The 20,404-nt window shown below is 46.1% G+C and overlaps 1 protein-coding gene across 5 annotated transcripts in view; it reads left to right on the forward strand.

Annotated features, from left to right (window-relative positions):
- Positions 1 to 20,404, forward strand: part of AKT2 (AKT serine/threonine kinase 2) — a 644,724-nt gene that overhangs the window by 379,516 nt on the left and 244,804 nt on the right. For all 5 annotated transcript variants that reach the window (XM_086938261.1, XM_086938260.1, XM_086938262.1 and 2 more), the window contains one exon: positions 17,097 to 17,228. In XM_086938261.1, the coding sequence (XP_086794387.1) occupies positions 17,097 to 17,228 (132 nt within the window). The remainder of the gene's footprint in view (positions 1 to 17,096; positions 17,229 to 20,404) is intronic.

Raw genomic sequence — 20,404 nt, forward strand, 5'->3', positions numbered from 1 at the left:
TTTGACACCAAAATCTAAGGACAGTGTTCCTGAGCCTACAGAACCAATTTTAGATGTTTTTAAGGCCAAATTGGATACCAGACAGAAGAAAATGTATATTAATCCTGATACTGGACATATTTTGGCTAAAACCCCAGCAAAACACAAGCTTCCTGCAGCGGACACTACAGATAATAGTCCCCTAAAGAGGAAGAAGGACATGGCTATCAGCCCTGTTTATCCTTCCCCACAACCCTCTCTACCCTTCCGGATGTGATGCGGGGAAAGAGGGCGCGCGCTGCCAGGTACGCCAGGGCCTGGCCTCTCCCCGGCAGCCCCCTTTGACGCTCCGGCGTCATTCTTCCGACTACGACCTCAGATCAGACGTGGCGATCCGCTGAATTTAAGCATATTACTAAGCGGAGGAAAAGAAACTAACCAGGATTCCCCCAGTAACGGCAAGTGAAGAGGGAAGAGCCCAGCGCCGAATCCCCTCTCAACCCCCACCATCTTCTCCACAGTTAATAAAGATCCCTTAACCTTTTCCATGCTCATGACGAGCTGAGCTCGTCATGAGGCACGGTGCTCCGGTGCTCATGACGAGCTCAGCTCGTCATGGGCCGTGGAACGCTCAGGTGCGGGGAGAATTCCCCTGCTGTGCTGAGCGTTCCACGGGAGCCAATGCACCTGTGACGAGCTGAGCTCGTCATGAGCACAGGAGCACTGTAGCTCATGACGAGCTCAGCTCGTCCCAATTATACAGCTCATTACAAATATCTCAGATTTATGAGTTGCAACTCATCTCAGAAGACAACAAATTCATGTCTTCCTGTACCTTGATGACAGGCTCATCAAAGCCAGCACACACCAAAAGTGTTTACAAAATACTCAGACCATGCTACACCTACTCCACCAATTAGGTTTCACTGTCAACATTCAAAATTCTCACCTACAGTCTTCACGATACAATCTGATCTAGGAGCCACTCTCAAAACTCACACGACTTTAGCACTCCCCAATGCAGCCAGAATTTCCAATATCCAAACTCTATTGCTGCAATTTCAAACCAACCAAACCTTACCATCCACTTTCATGCAGCAATTAGGAATGGTGGTGTCCTGCATTGCAATAGTACCTCATGCAAAAAGATTCATGCATCCATTACAAGAACGGTTACCGCGTCAGTGGAATCAGTCACAGGATCAATTGACCACCATTGATCTACTGTTGGTGGACAGCCGCACCCAACGCTCTCTGCAGTGGTGTATCCCACAAAATTTATCAAAAGAGCTCCCTTTCATCGACCCTGTTCCACAAGTCGTGCAGCAGATACACGAGTGGGAACTTCATCCCCAAGTTCTTCTTCCATACTTTCAACAATGTGGATACCCACAAATAGATCTGTCCGCCACAGTAGACAACGCGCAATGTCCACTCGTCACCTCCAGGTTCCCACACCATCTATCCAAGGGCAATGCCCTATGGATGAATTGGTAACAACATATTTGCCTACGCTTTTCCGCCTCTCCCACTTCTTCTGTTTGTGGTTCAGAAACTCAGACAAATATCACTCTCTTTGGTAGCTCCCACATGGGCCCATCAACCGTGGTACACCACCCTGTTAGAGCTCTCATTAGTTCACATCAAAAGCTACATCTCACCTCCAGTCTCCTCACTCAGAACCATGGAGAAATCAAGCACTCAAATCCCAAGGAGCTAAACGTAGCAATTTGGCTCATGAAGTCATAGAGTTTGGATGTATAAACTTACAACCAGACTGAATGACTATTCTGAAAGAAGCTAGAAAACCTACTACAGAGCTTGCTATGCAGCAAAATGGAAACAATTTATTGTTTACTGCAATAAAACCAAAATTCTACCTCTAGATGCTTCTGTTCAGAACATTTTCTCTTACCTTCTAAACCTACAGCAATGCGGGCTAGCTTACACAACTATTCAGTTCAGTTGCACCTTGCAGTAGTAGCTGCGTATTTGCAACACAGCCATCATTTGTCTTCATTCAAAGTTCCTGTCATCAAAGCCTTTATGGAGGGCTTAAAACAAGTTATACCACTAAGAATTCCACCAGCACCAGTGTGGAATCTTAATCTTGTACTCACAAGACTTGTGGGTCCACCCTTTGAACCACTACATAAGTGCCCTTTGCAGTTTCTCTCATGGAAAGTTGCATTTCTATTTGCAATCACTTCATTAAGAGGAGTTGGTGAGCTACAGGCATTAACCTTAGAAGAACCCTTCTTTCAGCTCCATAAAGGTAGGTCAGTTCGTCGCACCAATCCCAGATTCCTTCCCAAAGTGGGTTGTGCTTTCCATATTAAGCAATCAGTTGAGTTAACTGTGTTCTTTCCTCAACATGATTCAGTAGCTGAATGAGCTCTTCACACACTTGATGTCAATAGAGCTTTATTGTATTATATAGAAAGAACAAAAGATTTTCGTAAAACAAAGCAACTGTTTGTTTCATTTACACCACCTCACAAAGGCAATCCTATTTCTAAATCTGGCATTTCAAGATGGATTGTTAAGTGCATTCAAACTTGCTACGCAAAAGTTGAAAGAACTTTATACCCTCTGAGTGCATCCCACTTGAAAAATAGGGGCATCTATGGCCTTTTAGGTAACATTCCTATAGCTGACATTTGTAAAACAGCAACAAGGTCTACACCACACACATTTACCAAACACTACTGTGTGGATGTACTAGCACGCCAACAAGCCAATGTAGGGCAAGTAGTGCTAAAAACACTTTTCCAGACAACTAAAACATCTACTGGTTAGCCACCGCTTTGTAAGAATACTGCAATAAAGTCTATGCAAAGCATGTGTATCTACAGCACACATGCCTCAAACGGATTATGTTACTTACCCAGGAAGCATCTGTTCTTGACATGTAGAGCTGTAGATTCACATGCGCCCACCCTCCTCCCCGGCACCTGTAATTGTTGCACTTCTCATTGTTTTCATATCTACACAGGGACATCTCTTTACTACACTCACTCCATTCTCACCCTCTTGCAGGAAAACAATCTAACTATGGATTTGTTGCTCATGCACACTATCACCGAAAGGAGGAGTTGCCTTACCTCGTGACTCAAAAGACTTCTTCGAAGAAAAACAACTTTCAAACATCCGGACCCAACACTAGATGGCAGGAGTATGCAAAGCATGTGACTCTACAGCTCTATATGCCAAGAACTAATGCTTACTGGGTAAGTAACCTAATCCTGTAATTTATAATGGATGCTAGGGTTTTGTCAAGTGATTTAGTTGCTGTCCTTGGGTGTTTTCTTTTCCCCATTTTTTCACATCCTAAGTGCTCATTAAACTTAAAAACTCACTTAAAAATAAAATTAAGTCCAATATATTTAAAAAAGAGAAAAAACATACATTCAGTACCAAACAAAACTAAGCAATTCAATAATGAGGTTTTCCCCTTACGCTCAGTCAACCCCAAGTCTGAGCCAAAAACCTAACTGAGAGATTAACGTTGGTTGCAGTTGAACGGTGATCAAATCAAGAGGGGCAAAGTTTCACAAACCTCAATAACCAAGCATTATCCAATGGTCCACAGGGGCAGATAAATCTACGTAGCCGAGCCAACTGCGTGGCCCTTCCGTATCTCTTCCTGTCACGGACTGGTGTAGGATGGGCCTGTCTTTGGCCCGAGCTTCACCCGGCCCGTCCGGCGCTGCGGAAGAGCATCGCGCCTATATCAGTGCAAGCCAATTAAGCCCAGGTGTCAAAGGCCCAAGGGATTGTAAGGAATCTTAGTCCTCAGCTGCAGCGGCAAACCCGCAGCAGCTCTCCACAGGCAGTTAGAGTGACGATCCAATAGCGATTAGCACCAGGGCAGCAAAACTAGCGGTGGTCCTCTCAAAATAAATATAAATTGGATGTGAGGAAAACAGCGTCTTACCTCAAAAGCCAACCCTCTCAGTATGGGGTAGTCCAAAGAGCCAAAAGAGTGACAGAGTGCACACCTTTTTGGTTTTATCACTAGTTTGTCACTTTTGTATTTATTCGCGGGCTTGGCCCAGAATCGTGGTCTGCCCTAAACCACGTGCTTTTGAAAACATTAGGAACAATGGGGCAAACTCTCACCCCATTACCGGACGCACAGCGATCTTAGAAGCATTCCAATAATGCGACGTTTTAAACCAAGTTTGTTCCAACGTTAATCCAAAGTTTATTCAAGTTGTTCACGATATCCAGGATTTATCAAAAGTCAAGTGCGAGGCATTTTGCTAGCATCACTAAAACCTCAAAAGCTAGAGACATGCCGAGGCCTTAATCGGTAGCTAGGAGTGTATGCCAGTAATCTCCATGAATTCTTCACGATAACCCAATGCATTTCGGGCCTTGTCTTGGCCCTTCGTCAGGGTTATTTCTACAATTAAAAAACAATGTTTCAATACAAAAAAGATGTATCTAAGTACATGTTTAAACGTATTGCTGAGCGATTATATCATAACCTTTTCAACGTTATCCTGCTAACAGTGACTATAAACCGCCACTAAATTCTTAATTGATGTCTAGGTCTCCCTCCCTTATTCATCTCATGTATAGTTGAATGTATACATCCCTGTGTAATAATCTTAAACATACCAAATTCAATGTACTGCCTCCATTTAATTTCCACGCTGATTATAACTATTCTATACGTGCGTAAATTGAGATGCTGTTATTAGAATTGATTTACAAGCAGAATCTCTTCCATCAAGTTCCTTACCTTTACAAACATCCTTCTCGTTCCCTCCCAGGTGGTTCACTAACTGTGTTTCACCCGCCATTCACTATTTAAACACCTTCGTTCAAACTCCGCCCCAAGGTGACTTTTATTAACCCTGTGCTTCCCACTGCTCTTCATTTACGATATCTTGACTCAGCAATACGTTTAAACATGTACTTAGATACATCTTTTTTGTATTGAAACATTGTTTTTTAATTGTAGAAATACCCCTGACGAAGGGCCAAGACAAGACCCGAAATGCATTAGTGATGCTAGCAAAATGCCTCGCACTTGACTTTTGATAAATCCTTGATATCGTGAACAACTTGAACAAACTTTGAATTAACGGAACGAACTTGGTTTAAAACGTCGCATTATTGGAATGCTTCTATGATCGCTGTGCGTCCGGTAATGGGGTGAGAGTTTGCCCCATTGTTCCTAATGTAGTCAAAAGAGCAGCAGATGAGTTGCTGTCCAAAAGTACATAGAATGTGAGCCTTGTTTCTTGTTGGAAATGTTAGGTCCTCTGCATAGATGTTAATACCTCCCCATGCTACCATGCTTTCTTGAAGCAAAGCAGACAATCAAATACAAAAACGGTTCCATCCACCTTGGACCAACAGAACATGAAAGCACAAGTGGAGCCCGTTTTACTGTGCAAGAAAAAGGGTCTAATTTTCAGCTTTTAAGATATTAAGAGGCTGGAGGGTGTACGCAGGAAAATGGAGAGAGCTGCTGGTATTTAAGGGCACATAGCCAACTCCATTGTTTTAATAGATATGTACACCAAAAATATGATCTGGAGGAATTGATTAAGCAACCTCCTTAAAGAATTTGAGATGCAGGCAAAATGTATAGTAGAAGATGGGAATATTATATCAAGGTTGTGTTTAAAATTAACTTTAGAATCTTTGGACATGGCCAGCAAACCACTCACAAAAGAAGCTCTTTCGTGAACGTGTGCCTAGTTATGCCTCTCTGGTTTAAAACGAAAGTGCATTCAAACAAACTGGATATGCCCTTCCAAGGCAGTTATTTATTTGGCCAAGAAGTTGACCACCTCGTGGAATACATGAAAATGGCAAACAAAACCGCTACAGTAATAGAAGTATTGCAAGCGATGAGATGTGCCTTTACAAGAGGAGATGCCACAAAAAGGAGAGGCCAAAAAATTCAGCCTTGTAGATCCTGGTTTCAGAGGCAAACTTCAGTGTAGTGAGCCACATAGTCTACAAATTTGCAGCAGCCCAGTCAGACCAAAACCACCTTTTGAGTTACAGAGAAAACCAGGTGAATGGCTTCAAGAGGGTATGCTACCGGCACCAAATGCTCTAGAAAGAAAGGGGCAACTCTGGCATTGTGGCTAATATATCATTGCAACACATGCTTTGAAGTGACATGGTCATCAAAACACACTTTCCCTAATCACTACTGTATAGGTGTAGAACCAAGAAGAGGAACAACTGTAGGCCAAACACTGCTTGAACATTTACTTAGCTATTCTTCATCTTTGGGCTATATTCCAGAAGGCAAAATATACTGCTAAATAGTCAATCCACAGCATGTGGCTCTCGAAGAGATTTATGCTGCAAAAGAAAGTAGTTACTTGCCGGCATCAATGGTTTTGCAAATAAAAAAGGCTCTAAAATGACTACCATGATAGGGGACATTGTGGGCTTACATTCGGCGACCTAGTGAGTCATACTGACTTTGCCCTGGTTGATGCTCAGCAGGAAACGGATTGTAAATAAACTCTTCCTTTCCCAACCACTAGATGACATTGAAATGCTTGGCTTGTTATCTCGAAGAGCTCCAAGTTGCAAAACTCGCTTCAGAAGTAAGTAATTGGTTTCATACCGTGCACTCAGCCATTACTGTTCTCTCCTGGAGTGGAGTGTGATTTCGCTGATCACCTAAGCAGAAATCAAGAGATTTACAAAATGTTGGGGGATAACATAAGTGACAACACAAAATGCCAGGAGAGATTGCCACCTGTTCCCCCCTCTTTCATGTGTAATAAGTAATATGTGCTAGACTTGATGCTCATTGGTTTCAATCTGGTCTCACCAGCCAGGGTTCTCTTTTCTTTTTGATAAGTTAGTCAATCTATTTTGAAAGTAACTACATCAGTTAGATTTGCTTAGCCAATGGAGGGGCAAGGTCTTGAATCTTTTAAATTGTGACCATGGTGATACGGCCCCTGAGAGTTTGGCTACTTGCAGCTTCCAAAGAATGTTTGGGCGTTCTTAAGAAGGCTTGACGTGAAACGTTAATCCACCAGACAAAGCTTATGTTGCTAACTGTTGCATTACACGCAGTTTAGATCTACTTCATGCTTGCACTTGAGCAGGCCTTTAACAAATTGCATTTTACATCATAAAATTCAGACTTCCTTTTCACATAGAGTAAGCTGATTTCGCAGTTACTATATCCTTCTTACAAAATACACAAAGTGCATCCATTTTAGGATTGCGTAAGAGCCTTTGTGTAAAAGAAAAGTATAACTGTAATTTCACCAAGGATGCATTGATAGCCAGTGTGTGAACTAAATGTTGTCATGAATTGTGGGCCCACCTTTCGAACTAATGTGTTCTGCAAGAACTTTTGAAAGTAATCTTTCGGTGTCTGTTATCTAATTGTTAAGTCAGTGAATTGTAGGCTTTGTCACCTGAAAAAATTAAGATTGAAAAGTATCCTGTATAAACCACAGATTTGTACCTAAAGCTGTCCCCAGTTATATTTCATGTACAAATCCCTTAATTTGCCAACATTTGTTTTCCTTCTAATTCCCGGAATATTGCAGAGAGATGGCTACCTGTACTCTGTGTTAGGGGGAGCTTAAATTCTATGTAGGTATGGGTATTTATCTACCACTGTACATTAAGTCTTTGAAGTTTGCTTTATACATATTTACAGTTTAGGCACAGGATTTGTTTGTTGTTGTTGCCCAGATTCATATGATATTTCAATCGAGTTCTAAGAGACCGGGATTTGAAGTCCACTAGAAAATCACTAGACCACAACTCCTTATTCCATTTCTAAATCGGGAATAGCTAGAAGGATTGTTTAGATGCATTCATATTGGCTTTGTGCTGGCCAATCGTACACATAAAGTTACACCATACCTTCCTTCCACTTGTAAGAAGGTCACTACAATGTTGAAACTTCAGTTTAACTTAAATTTGCAGAGCAGCGACATAGGCTTCTAATTAAGCATTATTGTGTAGACCTCAACGCTAGGAGAGTGGACCATGTTAGTCAGGCAATTAAAAAAAAATATTGCTCATCTTCTACTTTGCATTATCTACTGCATTAGAATAAAAAGGACACTGCTTTAACCACTGCTTCACTGCATGTGAAACACACATACAGTACACAAAAAAGTAACTTATCTATAGTCATCAGTTTTCAGCTTGTTTCACATGTAACCCCCAAATCTCCCTTGGTCACAAAACTAACAGAATAGTGATGCATGTTACATTCCATAAGTTTATGTGCACAAGCAGCAAGGTCAAAACATTTTGCTCAAAGTTGAAATCTGTGGGATTTCAGAGAGCTAATCACTGTGATGATACGCATCCACTGAAAGTATTCAAATAAAAACAGGTTTTACTGTTTCAAACTCGATTCTTGATAGCATGAGAGTGCACCACCAATAAATCAACACTGCCAGCAAGCTTCATTCCTGATGTTTCTAGAGGTAACGTTTTCTCTGCTTCCCAAGTGTGGGTAGATAATTCACACGTACACTCAAAATAAATGCAAACTTTTGTTGCATGAGGTCCTTTGTAGATTCATATGCTGGGCATAATTCCTCCATGTAGTGGTTTTGTCTGGGAGAGTTAGCGTACAAAACTGTTTCTACTGTTGATGAGTGTCTACCTCGGGGGAGCGGAGTAGGCCAATGCCCCACTGTGTGACCACTATTTAAAAAAAGTTTCCACCATTTTGGTTGATGGGGCACTAAGAGCACTCTCTGGGAAGTCGGCAAAAGTTTGTCGAGAGAACTCGCTCGAACATTAAAACCTTTGAGGAACTTCAGATCTTGATGCTGGATCGAAGTTTTTTTTTTCTTTCCAAAAACCTTTATTGTACCTTCAAAGTTACACAGCGGAACACCTACAACCTCACGGGCTGGCCGCTATATCAATTTACTAAACACATTGCAGCAATTCAACGTCTTTGCAGAAATAGCCGGCACATTAAATAGAATTGAAACTGCCGCAGTGAAAAGGTACAGTACATGCATCATAGTCCAAAACTGTACTGGTTTTTGGTTTTCTATTTTTTCAAAAAACAACAAATCAAACTAAACTTCAGGAATCACGATGCGGTCATGTACTGATTGGTATCGGTCGAGTACGGCTCTTTCGTTAAATGTTCCCCTTCGGTATCCCCCCCCCGTTCCCACTAACCTGCCTAAGGTGAGTGTTCGTATGCGTGAGTATATTCTGTCTAACTGTGTTCCCTTGTACTCTCCCTCCCACGCCTCTATGCAAAATCGTAACTTATTAGCCACTCTTGTGGCCCATGTCTATTCCCTCATTACAGTTCGTTAGTAACACTAGCCCTCCTCCTCTTCCTCATCCGACACATCCTGTTCTTCCTCCGGCAAGGGATCACAGATCTCCCCTCTGTAGACATTCCACTTGGTCCAGATTTTGTTCCACTTCCCCGGGCAGGCCCGGTTGGAATAGACCGCCCTTTCTGTTACCATCACCCTGTCCATATTCAAGCACCATTGTGTCTTGGTTGGCATTTCTGCCACTCCCCAACGTTGCGCAATATCCCGTTTGTCTACCATCAATCCTACCGTAACCCAGAGTTGACCATGTCTAGAGAGATCAGTAGGTTCCCATATATTTAGTAGGCACCGCTTTGGCTCAGGTAGCAATGATATCTCCAGTGTCTGTGAGATTGTACGTAGTATTTGTTTCCAATATTCCTGAATCTGGGGGCACTCCCATATGGTGTGAAAAAATGTGCCCTCCTCCCCACAACCACTAAGACAATAAGGGTGTTGTGACCTGTGGATGCGGTGTAGCATAGTTCTTGTGTAGTACACCCTATGTAATATTTTCAGCTGCACAAGTCGCAGCCTTGCGCAGATGCCCACCTCCTTAGGCGACGCTGTCGCCTCATTCCACTCATGTTCGTCCGGTTCACAGGTGTCCCCCTCCCATTTCTCCTTTAACGATGTCATTGGGTCTGGAAAGTTGTTGAGTATTTTACGGTACGTGAGGGACGTTGCGCGTTCAATCATAAAGTCAGTGAGTAGACGGTCTTCTAGTGGGGACGATTCCGGTAGATCTGTGTTCGGGGGCAGATCAGCGAGTAATGCATGTTGTATCTGAATGTATCTGTAGAGCTCCCTTTCACTCAGGTTGTACAATTCTCTCAATCTATTGAAAGATATCACCCCTCCCCTCTCCCAAAGGTCTCCCACCGTGGATATCCCTATAGTGTCCCAATGGGAGAATCCCTGGCTATTTCTCATGTTACCTAAGGCGCGAGAATCCCACAGTGGGGTAAGCTTAGTTATTCTCCCCTTCCAACCCAGAGCCGTTGTCGCTGTATGCCATAGCGTCTGGTGGGGCCCACTAGTTTGCGCATTTTGCGTTGGTCGTACAACGGAGCCAGTAAACTGTTGGTGCCCAACTGTGCCCTATCCGCCTGAAAGGCTGGCTCAGTCTGTGGAGTAAGGAGCCACTGGTTGATGGGTTTGAGATGTGCGGCCCAATAATACATTTTTAGATTAGGCTGCGCAATACCTCCGTCGTACCATCCTCTATGTAATTTGGGTTGTGCAATGCGCGCTGGGAGGTTCCCCCCATAGGAGATTGGAGATCAATGCTGCAACTTTTTGAAAGAATCTTGGGGTCACCGGGTAAGGTGTGTTTTCAAGAGCATACAGAAATCAGGGCAGTGCCATCATTTTATATAATGCGGCCCTTCCTAAAAGCGTTAGAGGTAGTCCCGACCAGAATTTAACGTCTGTTTGAGTCTTTCTAGTTGGGGCCCCAGATTCTTGTCCATAAATTCCGTGGGGTCACTAGTAATCTGGATGCCTAAGTATTTAAAGGACGAACCAGCTATCTTCAGAGGGCAGTCTGCATCGAGAGCCGGGACCTGTCCCTTCAGAACATACAGTTCCGATTTGCTCCAATTTATCGTATATCCGGATATCCTACCATGATTATTGCAGAGATGTAATAGGGCCGGCACCCCACTTTCTGGATCTGTGAGATACACCAGCATATCGTCTGCATAGAGCGATATCCGGTCCTCCCAGCCCTCCTTCCAATGTATGCCTTTCATCAAGGGTGAGGTTCTAATAAGAGTGGCAAGGGGTTCCAATGAGATCGCAAACAACAACGGCGAGAGGGGGCATCCCTGTCTTGTGCCCCTCCCTATTGAGAACGTTTGCGAGATATGCCCATTCGCCACAACCTGGGCGACCGGGTCCGTGTACAACAATCTAATCCATGCGATGAAGCGGGGGCCAAATCCCAAACGCGACAGCGTTTCAAACAAGTAGTTCCACTCCACAAGGTCAAATGCCATCGTGGCATCAAGGGCCAATATCACTGCTTGGGTCGCGATCGAGTCCGCCCTAGCAAACACTCCGTGCAGTCTACGCAGGTTCAATGCTGTGTTTCTGTGGCGCATAAATCCGGACTGATCCGGGTGTATAAGGGACGGCAGATGGGGCAAGAGCCTGGTTGCAAGGAGTTTGGCAAGGATCTTAGCTTCTGCATTGAGCAGTGAAATGGGACGGTGGGAGGAGCATTCCTCAGGCGGTTTCCCTGGCTTGGAGATGGCCACTATAGTTGACATTCTCTGGTCTGCCGGAAGTGAACCTTTTTCTAGACATTCCCTAAACATCCCTAGTAGATGTGTACTGAAGGTCTCAGGCGTTGCTTGGTACCATTCTATAGGTATGCCGTTGGGCCCTAGTGCCTTTCCCGGGTTTAAGGCTTCAATAGCCAGTTGGATTTCGTCAGCGGTAACGTCCGCCTCCAACTCATTGGACATGTACATAGATAACGTTTGAACCTCTATTGGTGCCAATGCATCTCTGGCCATCTCGGGGGTAACCACATTTGCAGGGGTGTAAACCCCTTCGAAGTGGGTTGCGAGCTGTTCCACTATGTGCTTCGGGTTCGAATGTACCCTCCCTTGACTGTCCCTTAATCGTTGGATTCCCCTGGAACTTCCTTCCCGTTTGTCAAGCCAAGCAAGCATTCTCCCTGCCTTGTCACCCACCTCATAAATCCGGTTCTGAGTTTCGGTTATTTGCCCTCTCACTTGGAAGCGCAAATGATCGTTGTACAACTGCTGCTGAATGTCAAGTGCGTGTAAGGTGGCCGGAGTTGGGTGTTGTTCGTGTGTCGTCGTCAAAATTCTCAACGTTAATTCCAGGTCAACTAGCTCCTGAGTTTGTTCCTTTTTGTATCTCGTGACTGAGTTTATGGCTTGCCCCCTCAAGACCGCCTTATAGGCCTCCCAAAGTACCTCGGAGGAGCGAACCGAGTTAATATTCTCATTGAAGTATTGTGTTGTTGCTCTTTTAAGAGCCTTGCGAACTTATGGAATCTTTAGATAAGTAGCGTGTATGGGATATATGCGTTTGCGGGACCTCTCTTGAGTGGAGAGCGTGAGGGTGAGTGGGGAGTGGTCTGAGATCCCCCGGGGGTGAATTTCTACTGTGTCTATAAGTTGGAGCCCATCTCCCAGGGTCAGGAAGTGGTCGATTCTCGTCATACTGCCGTGCACTGCGGAATGGAATGTGTATTGCTTCACATTGGGGTGGAGGTACCTCCAAATATCAGTAAGACCCATGGCTGTCAGGAAGCGTTGGAGGCGGGGGATCCCCCCCGTAGGGGCCAGTGCCGGAAACCTATCAAGTTGTGTATCTAAAATGGCGTTGAAGTCCCCCCCCCCCCAAGGATAACCTCCCCCTCGGGAAGAGTCAGTAGAAAGTCTCCCAGCTTCGGGAGTTGCACCGAGTGTAGTGCCGGTGGGATATACACGGACACTATGTTAAGAAGCCTACCTTCCCATTGTCCCTGTAAAGCAGCAAAGCAGCCTTGATCATCTGTCTTGGTTTGTAGAGGGATAAACCGTGAGGCCCTCTGGAGCAGTATACCAGTCCCCCTGCAGACCGACGTGAAGCCCGAGTGGACTATCATCTTATAGCCTCTTCTATCCATGGCCTTGGTTGCCCCCCCTGTCAGGTGAGTTTCCTGCAATAGTGCTATGGTGGGTTTCTGTCTCTCAAGGGCAGTCAGTACTAGGCCTCGTTTCACCTTATCCCCCAGTCCCCTCACGTTCCAAGTCAGCAACCGTAGGGACGAGCCCAGCGTCTCTGAGTCTATTCCCATTGCCCCGGGGATCGGGTCCTCAGCCATTTGGGATTATGGGGTCCATGATGTGATAGTGAGAAGGTGAGTCATGGGTGTGTGCTACGAACTCGTTCAGTGAAGTGCTGAGGGTTCTCCCCAAGGGATTAAACAGTTGTCGTCCCCACCAATCTTGTAACAACTCCTGTGGTAACATAACTTTCTTCTTTGACCGCACATGTGTATTCCCAACTGTGCCAAAACAATCCCTCCCTTTTCCCCCCCTCCCTGCATCCCTGCCTAACGGACTTTCAACTGCCCGCCCCCCCAACTGAGCAGAATGCTTAACCCATCCCACAACCAGAGTACTTGCGTGTAGGGGGGAGAGCGCCTCCCCGAGCAGGCGGCATCCCTGCGTGTTTCCAGGGCTTTGCCATGCCAGTGTCCGTATGCAGCTATCAAACAGTGTTTCAATGTCCAATGAACGCAGTCATTTCAGTTTCTAGAGGTCGGGCCATTCTTCTCCGCCGGCCCCTGCAGATCCACGGGGAGGGGAGCCTTCCGCCCCCCCTCGGCCTGACGTTTGTGATCCTGTCCTGCTATCGTCTCTGTGACCGTAGTTGGACCTATGTGTTCTTCGTGGGTGGTCCGCAGTGCGCCATCCCTCAAGCCAGTCTCGGGCCGCTTCCGGGGAGTCAAAAAACCATACTTTTTTGTCTGCTACTACTCGCAGCTGGGCCGGAAAGAGCATCGAGTAGGGCAGTTCCTTTTCTCTCAGTGTCTTTTTCACCCCCAGAAACGTTCTCCTTTTCCTTGATACCTCCGCCGTGTAGTCCGGGAAAAAGGCAATCTTTGAGTTCTGAATCTGAATGGCAGGAGCTACTTGTGCTGCTTGTAAGATGGCGTCCCGGTCTCTGAAGTTGAATAACCTTGCTAGTATTGGTCTTGGCGGACCTCCTGTCTTAGGTTTACCCCCCGGCACCCTATGTGCCCGTTCTACCGAGAAGAAATTCGAGAGTCCCTTCGGTTGGAGCCTGGTTTTGATCAATTCCTCCACATAGAGGTCCATAGCTCCCGTGTCCTCTGATTCCGGCACGCCTAAGATTCGGACGTTGTTGCGTCATGAGCGCCCTTCTTGGTCATCCAGTTTTTCCCTGAGTAATTTGTTATCCGTTTGCAGTCTTTCCACTGCCGTTTGCAGTTCTGACACATCCTCAACTAAGGATTTGGTCACCACCTCCACTTGCTTGACCCTCTCGTTGATCTTCTGGAGGTCCGCCCGTATCAAAGTTACTTCCGTGGCCGTGGCGCCGACCGTTGCCTGCACCTGGGCCAGCGCTGCCAATACGTCCTCTAGTGTGGCCTTCTTTGTCCCCTCAGCTTCCGTCGTCTTCCCGGTGGGCTTGCGTTGTTCTTGGGGAGGAGTCTGCCTTTCATACGCAAATTTGTCCAATTTGGCCTGTGTTGTACTGTGTTTGGGGCCTCTGTTCGACATGGTTCTCCACTTACTAGCGTTCCTGTCCCCCGCAGTTGCTATATGTCAAGGCCAATAGAGGGCTAATCACGCGTCCACTCGCAGCCTTCCGCGTGGTGATTGCGACGAGTTCCCCGCAGCAGCTGGAGCCAGTGTCCCCCAGTGGCTTTTTATTGTCTGAGCTTTATTCAGGTGGCGATAGGGGTACGTGCCGTAGATTACACTAGCTAGAGGCAATTGGGGTGATCTCCCGTCTCCCGCTCGAGTGCAATGTGCTCCGCACTCTCTGTTCGCGGTGCTGAATAGTATCTCCGCTTAGGCGGCAGGTCGAGCCTCCACAGAGGTAGTGCACAGTGTTGAGGCCCTTTAGGGTTCGCGCTCCTGTTTGCGCTGTTCTGAGTGTCTGTGGCCCTCTGACCCGGCGTCTCCCCTCCCTGCCGCTGCGCTTTGCCTACTCCTTGTCTGCCGCCGTTTGTGACCCTTCTGAAGAGGGGCAGGGGGTGGGGGGGGGGGGGGGTAGTCCGCAACTCCCCACCGGCACTTGAGTCGGCCATCGCTCGGCCTGATGCTTCCGTTAACCCGCTGCAACTGCCACTGACTGCCGTGCATTCCCCGCTGCGCCTCTCCGACTGCAGCGTGGTAGATGGAACTGCTCCGCAGGGCCAGCCACTGTAGGTTCAGGGTCCCGATGTTTAAGACGGGTCCGGCACTCAAGATGGCGGATCCACCCTCCTGGATCCGAGTCGTCTTGTCCGTCCCCTGCCAGGTCGATCCCTTTGTCGCGCTGACCTCCGCCGGGCACCGCAGGTCGTCGCCCTGTCTTCCGGGTCTCAGGAGGGTGTTCTGACAGCGGACAGGCAGTTCACCCGAGGGGCCGGCACTTCCGGCCAGTCATGCCCGCCAAGGCACCACTTCCGGTTGGGTCCGATCCGCTAGCCACACCACTGCTTTCAGGAGTACAATAGGCCCCTCCTCTCCCTCGTCTTGCGGGCTGGTGTCTGGCTGTTTGCTGGCCGCCTCCAAAATGCTCCACTGGGCGCTGCAAGGACTCCGGGCACGGTCCGCCCCTTCGGACACCGAGAGTTTACGGATAGATATCGCAGATTAATGTGGGAAGCCGCCTTTCCACGGGAGCCTCCCTAAGCTGCGGCCGCCATCGTTGGCTGCTAGCCACGCCCCCCTGGATCGAAGTTTTTGGGTATTTTCCTGGGGGAGCTTCGACTTAGTTTGCGAATGACAGTTGATGGTGGTGGGGTCACGGAGGTTCCTCAATTCCATTTTATAGTCTAAGCACGCTTTTCAAGTTGACACAACTGTCATATGAAGTTCACCCTTAACGGCACCCAGTATGTACGTTCTGCCTGCCAGAGTATGATAAGTTAGAAGATTGTTTTGTCTGCTCCTTTTTAAACACAAGATTCTTAATACACAGACAAGGTCTTTCTCACTGGGCAATGGCAGATGGTGGGGCTTTCTGACATAGAGAGACAGAAGAAACCACGCATAACAATAGACTGAAGTACCTCAAAGACAGCTTTGCTTGTAGCGATCACATCACTCAGGGTCATAGGAGTTACAAGCATTCACCATACAAGCACCATTACCATCTATCTTCAAAGACAAACCTATTATGAGAACACAAAAGTTATGAGAACAGGTCCAAAGCTTTGTAACATTACCCTTTCACATTAATCAAATATACCACAACTGGCTTTCTTCAAGAAGCTAAACAATTCAACATAAAGGCACTAGAAACATTAGATGTCAGGAGGGAAGTGATGTACTATATGCAACAAGCCCAATTCATTAGAAAGTTTGCACAGTTCTTTGTGGCACATTCACCATAAGTTTTAGCAGTGACCAACAATGTGATTGCAAGAAGGATATTGCAAACAAATAAACACTGTTGTGCAGGGGCTAACAAAACATTATAAGTGAAGGTGGGAACAAGGGAGTTACATGTGCATGTACAGCCAGTGTACCTCTACAAATTATCTGCAAATCAGCTCATGGTCTTCAGAGCACACTGCCACATGACAGTGTTATAGATGTCAACCCCCGTAAACGGGTAGGGGATAGGGCATTCACACTGAGACCTATCTTCTCCTCCACTTCTTCTTCCAGCCCCTACTCCACAGAAGAATTAACTCTGCAACACAGTCTATGCCCAACATATACTTTGAAGAGACTTCACATACTAAAAGAAACATACCATCTGCACTCAGCCCCCACCCTACACACTCATTACAGCACTCCTTAAGCCTTAAGGGAAGCTTTAAGCACCACAAATGATCTTCTTGGCATATTTCTGCTTTTTTCACTGCAGTCTGCCATTTCATACGCATTTTCCCAGTGATGAACTCACGTTTTCAATACATTCAGTAGGGGATTGAAGGGGATGAGATTGGACAGTTTGGTCTGCCTTCTGTCCTATATCAGTATTTTGGCAAAGGGGTCCATGCTGTTAGCCTCATTTTTTAGATGGATGCAATACCAAGGATTTGAGTGAAATTTCTGCTCCCTCATTTCTTGCCTGTTTGTTGTTTTTCAGACCATGAATGATTTTGACTACCTGAAACTGCTAGGAAAAGGCACATTTGGGAAAGTAATCTTGGTCCGAGAAAAGGCCTCTGGGCGTTACTATGCTATGAAGATCCTGCGGAAAGAAGTGATCATAGCAAAAGTATGTATTTGTTAATTAGCATGTGTTTCTCTTTATAACTGCCCTGATTGTGGCATCTTCTAACACATTCACACCATCTGACTACCCCCTTAATACACACACACCTTACACTGACACCGTCAAACAGTAACTGTGTGCCCTCACCATCATAGACCCCCTCACCACAATTACCATCATAGACCCCATGCCCTGGTTATCATTATTGCCCTCCCATGCCGTCCTAGATCCCACACTCTTATCAGACCAATCAACATCAGTCCCACGGCACAGAGTTTAACAGAACACACCCTACCATCATACACCCATCCACTAAAACAAATAACCACGCTTTATTTATTTTATTTATGTCTCACCCTTCAGCAACATCATAATCACTTAACTGTAACCCATAACACACCTACACAAATTACAAGTTACTACCTTCACCTAATCTCCCACCATGATGTACTAACTCAATACTTAACACGTACCAGTTGTTAAAGGTGATTATGAGGCATCAAAGAGAAAGTGAATGAGCATGTTCATGGCTGTGCATTTGTCACGTGACTAAGTAGCCAAAGCGTTAATAAACAGAAATGGTAAATGCAGAATCGTATGTTTTCTGTGGGAATATATTGTTTTTTTTTTATTCTCACCCTATGATATTTTACGCCATACAACCCATGTGTGTCATTGTATGATAGCACTCTGTGTATTGATTGTTGTTTTATGCATGCTTTTGTGGTTTAAAACTTGGTGTCCTATCATATGTAATTCATGTAAATTAAATTCCTGAGGTTGTATATTTTTGAAAGTGCTATGCTATAAACCTGTTTAGCATTATTTGCAATTACGTTGGTGTTGAAAGGTGAAACTGTGTGTGCACATTTCCTTGTGAATTTCATGTTTTATTTTCTGTTGCATATCCATTATATGTATATCACACTTACTTTCCTTTCTCTTCAATTTTTTTATGGCTATATATATATTTATATCTCTGTGCATATATTTGTAAATGTATTACCATGAAATATCTTAAATTCAAATGCTGTGCATTATTCTGAAGTCTAGCAGTTGGAGCTGAAAGGTTTCCTTTTCTACATTTTTGCCACTCCTGGTGAGGAGATTGTGATAGGGTGGTGGGCAACGGACGTTGGCGGATTGATTCCCTGCTTCAGACCGCGGTATTACCGACCGCTCCTTGGCAGTTCTATTCACTAGCCGACAACATTGCCCATGGACAATTCCACTTTGTGTTTTTCACTCGAGATATGATTTCCCTATAATTATCTGGCTGCATGCACTGCCCTGATCTCCGTGCGCGACCACACCTGCATGGAAGCTTGCCCACCACCCTTCCCCGTCCTGATGAAGACCCACCTGTAAGGGCCAACCTACCCTACGCCTATCCGGGTCGAAACATAGACAACCGTCTCTCTTACCAACTTCTATCCCTAGCACGAATTGTACTGCTGACTCTATAAGTTTGGTTGTTTGGAACTACATGATCATTTGATGTACCTATGCTTGGCTCTCACTTAAAGCCATTTCTGAAGTTTCATATTGTTGGAGAATAAGTATGCTTGACCTGCTTCACGTTCCTCACCTTGCACTACTTCCTACCACTTTCACTTCCCCCCTTCCTCTATTCGTTGGGCACTACTATTTGTGAACTTATGAACTAATGCAATGTACTTTAATATGAGTGTGAGTACCTTGTGATTAAATAACAATGAACTCCTAAGTTGAATATTTCTGTTTATTTTTGCCATAAGTCATTTCTACTGTACTTTCCATTTGTTCTGGGACCCTTCTTTCTGTACTATGGTAGATCTTAGACATAGTGAGGGCTTTCTCTGCTTTGAGTCAAGCCCTTCACTTCCAGTATGTTTAGCAATGTCACCTTTTTGGTAATACTGATGCAGCTGATAACTTGTAAACAATCCCACTCTCCCCCCCACAAAGGTGGCAATAATTCAGCATGAACAAACTGTGTGGAGGAAGTCCCCTTCAATCTAACACTTCAGGCATATAGAAAGGGGTCTCTTGCACATACGTCATAGACCTTGGGTAGTGAAGCAAAGCTGAAAATTATTGAAATTGTATCAGATGATACCTAGTAGAGGTGACCTCCTCTCTTGGTGCAATGAGGTGGACATCCAGTTTTAAGCCTTCCAGGGGCTGAGCTCCGCTTCCCCTTCCACCTCAGACTGTCAAATATATCTGAAAGAAACAGGTTAGTATTAGATTCCTTACCTTAGAATATCCCCAGGCGTCAGACTGGATCCGGTAACTTTTACGTTGCAGTACCCTTGCACGTCGGTAGGCGTCGTCTGCGGGTCAGTCGTCGGCGCCGGGATGATGTCGCCGGAGTACTTGGACTCCGCCCTCGCGCGCTGACGTCAGTTCTTCGAAGCCACATTCGGCGCCGGCATAACACTTTTTCTTCAATGATCCGGCCCCATCATTTAACCCTGAGTACCAGGAGATGGGTGGCGAGGCGGATTGGGAGGGGTCTGAGGACCCTCTGGCACGTGAGTGCCAGTCTTATCAGGACTGGGCAGGTGAGCTAGGGGATGCCAGTGGTCTGGACACTGCGCCAGACACTGGTTTTGTCTCCCCTTCTAGCATGGCTTCAGAGGAGGAGGGGGCTGCCTATAGTGTGGTGTTGATGCGGGCGGCCAAGGCCTTATCCCTTGAGCTCCCCGTCACGGCCGTGAAGACGAACCTCCTCACTGAGGTCCTTAAACCGCAAGCAAGCTCCTCCTAGCCTCTGTTGCCGTTTAATGAGGCCTTGTCTGACGTTCTTTTGGGCACTTGGTCCAGGCCCGCTACAGGTCCCTCTGTAGATAGGAACGTGGCCAGACGCCGACGCCCGGCTCCGGGCGACCCTTGCTCCCTGTCCACCCACCTCACTCCCAAGAGCCGGGTCATACAGGCCTCTAACTCCCAGACCGCATTCCCGACGGCTCCCCCCGATCGGGAATCCAAGAGGTACGAACAGTATGGTAAGATGATGTTCTCCTCACTGAGTTTAGGGTTGCAGTCATTTAACACTGCGTGCCTCTTGGGCCATTATTCCCACTCTCTGTGGGACACGGTCGCGGACGAGCTGCCATAATGTCCGGAGGAGGCCCGGACTAAACTTGCCCAAGCCCTTGCGGAGGGTCGAGATGCGGCACGGTATTCCATCCGAT

Source organism: Lissotriton vulgaris, chromosome 9, assembly GCF_964263255.1.
Source record: "Lissotriton vulgaris chromosome 9, aLisVul1.2, whole genome shotgun sequence".
In the NCBI taxonomy this organism is placed as follows: domain Eukaryota; kingdom Metazoa; phylum Chordata; class Amphibia; order Caudata; family Salamandridae; genus Lissotriton; species Lissotriton vulgaris.